The sequence below is a fragment of the Chrysochloris asiatica genome, unplaced genomic scaffold, assembly GCF_000296735.1.
Source record: "Chrysochloris asiatica unplaced genomic scaffold, ChrAsi1.0 scaffold00059, whole genome shotgun sequence".
NCBI classification, from domain to species: domain Eukaryota; kingdom Metazoa; phylum Chordata; class Mammalia; order Afrosoricida; family Chrysochloridae; genus Chrysochloris; species Chrysochloris asiatica.
In genome coordinates, this window is record NW_006408577.1 from 3,073,729 (window position 1) to 3,079,656 (window position 5,928).

The following is a 5,928-nucleotide window of genomic DNA, read 5'->3' on the forward strand; positions in this document are numbered from 1 at the left end:
CAATATCTAAGTTGCCTGTCTCTATCTACCCTGTATAAGAGGGGCTAGGATTGACACTCAATGTGAAGACTTCCCTCTATGTTGGTATTTTAGCTACTACCTCCATGAGTATAGGTCAATTTAATCAAATTGTAACAATTTACCCTCATTTCCTTTATGAAAAAAAAATTTTTTTTTTTTTAAATCTTCCTCTAGTCAAGTTCTGATTATCAAGCCATTGAGGCTAGGTAAAATGGATACTATCAACAAGTTTGGGTGTTCTTGTGCATTTCTACTCACTTCATATCAGCTGGATGCTTCACTGTCAGCTCTAGACCTCTATGGCTATGTCATTGTTCATGGGCTTTGGAGTCCCCAGGTCTCACCACACTTTGGACCAACCAGCCCTTTCTCTTCTCTCTCTCATCTCCAGGTCAACGAGAGTCTATGGAACGTGGTTGAACTCAGCCCATTTTGTCATTGTTGCCTTTCTGCGTCTTCCACTCATCAGTAGACCAACGTCGCCAGCCAGCTTATGTGCCTGCACATGTGTTCCCTTTCAGTTTCAGTCTTGGAGGGGGGTTTGTCCTGAAAGAACTTGATTGCTTGCCTTGATGGCTTCCTGGTGAAGAACTTGCTTATTCTTGTAGTAGCCAATCATACTACCATTTTGGTTTTGGGTTTTTCCTGATGATCTTTCTTTGAAGATATATCTTTTGTTGCTCAGCTGTTCCAAGCTAGTCTGCTTGTCCTTTCTAGTGGGAATGTCCCACCTCAGAAGGTTCTGGATAGGACTCAGGATTCCACTTAATGTCCTATACATTGCAAAGGCTCCACAAGAGGCATATTTCACTGGGCAAGTTCTAGAATCCCTTATAGGTATTTCAATCAGTTATAGGCTGAAGATGGGCATACAAGCTTTCTGTACGTGTATGATATTTTTGATGTCATGTCACAACTCTTGTGGTCTTCAGTCATGAGTGTCTAATGCATCAAATCTATTCTTGAATGGTGTCTAAATTTAGGTGAGATATGGTTAAGGTCATATTGTCAATCTCTTTGATTTGCTTCAATATTCTTCAGCTTCTGCCTGAATTTACATAGGAACAATTGTGGTTTGTCCCACATTTAGCCCCTGGTCTTGTTTTGCCCGATGATGCTAAGCTTCTCTAACATCTCTTCCCATAGATGTAGTCAGTTTGATTCTTATGTATTCTATCTTGTAAGGAACCTTTTGTGTTTTCTGAAAAGGCATTTGCAATGTATAAGTCATTGGTCTTGCAAAATTCTGTCATGCTGAACTCGACTAGAGGAAGATAAAAAACAACAACAACAATTTTTGATAAAGGAAGTGAAAGTAAATTGCTACATTTTTATGAACTTGACCTATATTCATGGAGGTAGTAGCTAAAATACTAACAGAGAGGGAAGGAATCGTGACATCAAGTATCAATGCTATCCCCTCTGTATGTATACAGGGTCGATAGGGATGGACAACTTAGACATTGGCTACCTAAAATGAGGGGACGATAAAGGCATGAAGTGACTGGCTTACAAGGTTTCAAGTGGGAATTTAGTTTAAGAGTGTGTAGGGGAAGATAGAGTCCCCACTGAATAGTTCTCATCTTGTTTAGATAGGTCTGGTAAAAAGAGATGGGGATAGGATTCTTACGATTCAATAGTGAGTAACTGTTATCATGACTAATTGCAACTGTCATAATTGTAAAGGTAGAAGTTTTGTAACAAAAATGTAGGAGTAGTTACTCTTATACTCCAGAAACAGAGGACCCTAGGAACATCAAGGGAGAAGAGCACAAGTGGAATGTAAGACCCTATCCAGAGATGGAGGGAGAAATGAGGACATGGAGAGAGGAAACAGCTGAGAACTCTAGACTCATGGACGAGAAGGACTGAGAGCTGACAGCCAAGAGGCAGGCTTGTTGAATGTGCCCTTTGGTGGTTTAAATTATTATATATGCCTGGAGCTAAAATGAATAGAGAGAAATACTGTTAACTGATGGTACATGGAGGGGATTATAATGAGTGTAATGAAACAAAGTATATGATTTGTTGAAAGCAAAACTGATGATGATCGATCTGCCCTGTAAACTTTCACTCAATTCCTAATAAAAACTTAAAAAGAGAAGAAAAAAAAAAATTTTGTAAATGGCCATCTAAGTTAAAAAAAAAAAAAATTTTTATCATGCTGTCTCCAGCATAACTTCCATCACCAAGATCATATCTTGATCTTTCCTCTTTGTTTTCAATTTTTGCATTCCAATCTCTAGTAATTATCAGTGCATCTTGAATGCATGTTTGATCCATTTCAGACTGAAGAAGTTTATAAATTTTTTAGTTTCATCATCACTGCCCTTAGTGGGTGGTATGTAAATTTGAAATACACAAAGCCCAGGAGTTAGAAAAACAAAAGGGAAGAAAACGCTCAGCAATTCTCAAGCTGAGAGAACAGAAGAAAGAGCAGTGGTATTAACTGGTCTTCCTTGTTGTTGTTGTTGTTGTTAAGTGCCATCAAGTCTGTTCCTACTCATAGTGACCCTGTAGAGGGTTTTTGAGGAGCGCCCGCTGAGCTTGAACTACTGCAAGTCAACCTTGCAGTCCAGCTTATTAACCCACAGTGGCACACCAGGTCTCGGGCCTTCCTTGTTGTTGTTGTGAAGTGCTGTTGAGTCAAATCTGACCCATAGTGACCCTGTATGGGGTTTCTGGTGAGAGACTGGTGAGTCTGAACCACCAATGTTATAGTTCAAAGCGACTTTGCAGTCCAGCGCATTAACCCACAGTGCCACCCCAGGACTCTGGTCTTCCTTGTAGGCATATGAATATTATCCTATCACAGACAGCATTATACTTCAAGGTAGACCTTGGAATTTTTTTCAGTGATGAATGTGATGACATTTCTTTTTAATTTGTCATTCCAAGCATAGCAAACCATATGATTGTCTGATTCAAAATGGCCTAATCAGTCCATTTCAGCTCACTGATGCCTAGATTATCAATATTTATGCATTTCATTTCATTTCTGATGACTTCCAGTTTTCATAGTTTCATGGTTTTTACATTCTATGCTCTGATTATTAATGGATGTTTGCAGTGGTTTCTTCTCATTTTGAATTGTGACTCATCTACAAATGAAGGTCACAAAAGCTCTGTTGCATTTACATCTTTCTCGTCAACTGTACTTTGAGGAAGCAGTTCTTTCCTAGTGAAATTGAGTACCTTAACAACCGGAGAGGCTCATCTTCTGCTTTACATAGATTTTCTGTGAGTAGCCATTCAGAAGTGGTATCTCCTTCTTTCTAGTCAGTGTTAGTTTGGAAGTGCCACTGAAACCTATCCATCATGGGTAACCTTGTTGCTATTTACAATACCGGTGATATAACTTTCAGCATCATTCTATATTTTGCCAAAGATTCCTTCAACATTTCAAATCAAGGCCTGAATTTTTTCTTCTGTTCTTTCAGCTTGAGAATTGCTGAGTGTTTTCTTCCCTTTTGTTTTTCTAACTCCTGGGCTTTGCGTATTTCATTATACTACTTAATTTTTATCTTTTTGAACCGCCCTTTGAAATTTTCTATTTACCTCATTTCTTCCATTTACTTTATGGCATCTCTATGCTGGAGATCAAGTGTCAGTGTCTCTTCTAATATTCATTTTGGTCTTTTCTTTCTTTCTTGTCTTTTTAATGACGTTTTGCTTTCTTCCTGTATGATGTTCCTGATTTCATCCCACAGCTCTCCTGGTCTTCAGACGTTAGTGTCTAATGCATCACATCTGTTCTTGAGATGATCATACAGCTTGGAAGTACTATATTGTGCATGAGTAATATTTACTTAATGGTTGGCTCTCTGGATGTTGTTGTACTTGTTAAAATGCTTGCTGTAGCTTTGTTTCTTTTGATTTACTACTAAAATAATCTGGTGTTTTCAGATTGTTTTTTGTTGTTGAAAACATGTTGTTAAGTGCAGTCGAGTCAATTCTGACCCATATCGACCTTGTATAGTGTTTCCAAGGAGCAGCTGGTGAGTTTGAACCACTGACCTTGCAGTTCAAATGACTTTGCAGTCTGATGCATTAGCCCACAGCGCCACACCTCAATCAATTAAATTCAAAATAGAAGACAGATTGTTTTAAACACTAGATATTATCACTATGCTCATTGTACATTCTGCTTGTGCAGTTATCACCTTCCAATTCCAATAAACTAAACCTTAAGTTTTGAAAACCATGTAGTAGCTTTCCTCCTCATAATGTTTCAATACAAGAAACTTTAGAAAAGACACTCTGGTAATGTTGCTTAATTGCTAGATAAAGGGTTAAAACAAAGATACATGTTCTTTTCTAAGTATTAAACACCCAGTCATAGTTGGACAATTTATGTTGATTTTAAGGAGCCCTGGTGACTCAGTGGCTTAACACTAAACTGCTAGCTGTTAGGTCAACAAAACAGTTAAAACCCATCAGCTATTCCTAGGGAGAAAGAATTTGCAGTCTACTTCTGTAACGCTTCTCACAGTCTCAGAAACCCTATGAAGCAGTTCTCCTTTGTTCTACAGGGGCACTATGAATCAGATTTAACGTGATCACAGTGAGCTATGGTGGTTTCCCTGTTGCTAGTCATATCAGTTAGCTCTCTGTGTCACTGATGCCATTTGTTCATGTAGTTACCAATCAGAGATCATTTCTACAAACAAAAATGACCTTGTAGAAGAGACCAGTTGTGTTGACACAGAATAACTCACAGTTACCCCTCATTGTATGGTAAATATAAGATGGTGGTAAAGACAGGAGACAGAGGATTACATGTATGTCTAAAGGAAAAACCTTGGGGATTAGTACTTGAATTTATTGTCTCTGCTATTGTAGAATAGCAATGTTTTCAAGATAACTGATGGTAACTCATTTTCTAATGCTGTAGGTAGTCCTCATGGAGAGCCTTGTGGAAAAACTTGTTTGGAAGATAGAGATAATCAATGGTTGGGGGTCACGCTTTCCAGACAGCCTGGAGAAAATGGATCAATTGTGGTGAGTATTGGGATTGGGCTCCTCTTAACATCATGAAATCAGACATTCTGGGTGTGACTCTCTCATCATTTAGTTTACTTTTATATTTTATTCAGACTTGTGGGCATAGATGGAAAAATATATTTTACATAAAAACAGAAAATAAGCTCCCCACTGGTGTTTGCTATGGAATGCCCTCTGACTTACGAACAGAATTGAGTAAAAGAATAGCTCCTTGTTATCAAGGTAAGATACGATTTTGATATTAACTGGATCAAGAGAAACATGTTAATGCCTTTCATTTGTTTTTTGTTTTTTAAAATTTTGGGTATTCAAAGAGAGCAAGGCAAATATTTGAAATAGATATGTCCTAATACACTACTCAGTAGCATGGTAGCTCTATATTATAAACATTGGATTACGAGCCACAAAATTGGTGAGCCTATCAGCTGCTTCACAGGAGAAAGATGAGGCTTTTTCTGTTCCTTCAAAGATTTAAAGACTTGGAAACCCTAGGCAGATTGGATTACCATGAGTTGGAACTGACTCCATGACATTTAACAACACAAAAATAGCAATAAACTACTCAAAGTATATTATTTCCTTTATTTTATTTTTCACTTTTTACAGTAGCATTCATTTTCATAAATGCAATATGTGCTGTTGTTGTTAAATTCCAACAACTAAGTTCTAACTCATAGTGACTCTGTACAGGGTTTCCATAGAGCAGTTGGTGGATTTGAACTGCCGAATTTGTAGCTAGCAATCCAGTGCTTATTCTTCAACACCACACTTAGAAATACAAACTCTACAGTTTAATTTGAATAATTCTAGAATTGAATTGTCATCTATTTTTATATTAAATGTGCTCTCAGTTCAGTGTCAGTGAAACTAATATCCAATGGGGAAAAAAATTACAATCATGAA

General features: G+C 37.6%; 1 protein-coding gene across 1 annotated transcript in view; it reads left to right on the plus strand.

The window, feature by feature from the left end:
• ITGA4 (integrin, alpha 4 (antigen CD49D, alpha 4 subunit of VLA-4 receptor)) overlaps window positions 1-5,928 on the plus strand; it is a 111,814-nt gene that overhangs the window by 29,762 nt on the left and 76,124 nt on the right. The window contains exons 3-4 of the mRNA XM_006864009.1: window positions 4,916-5,022; window positions 5,118-5,247. Coding sequence (XP_006864071.1) covers window positions 4,916-5,022; window positions 5,118-5,247 — 237 coding nt within the window. The remainder of the gene's footprint in view (window positions 1-4,915; window positions 5,023-5,117; window positions 5,248-5,928) is intronic.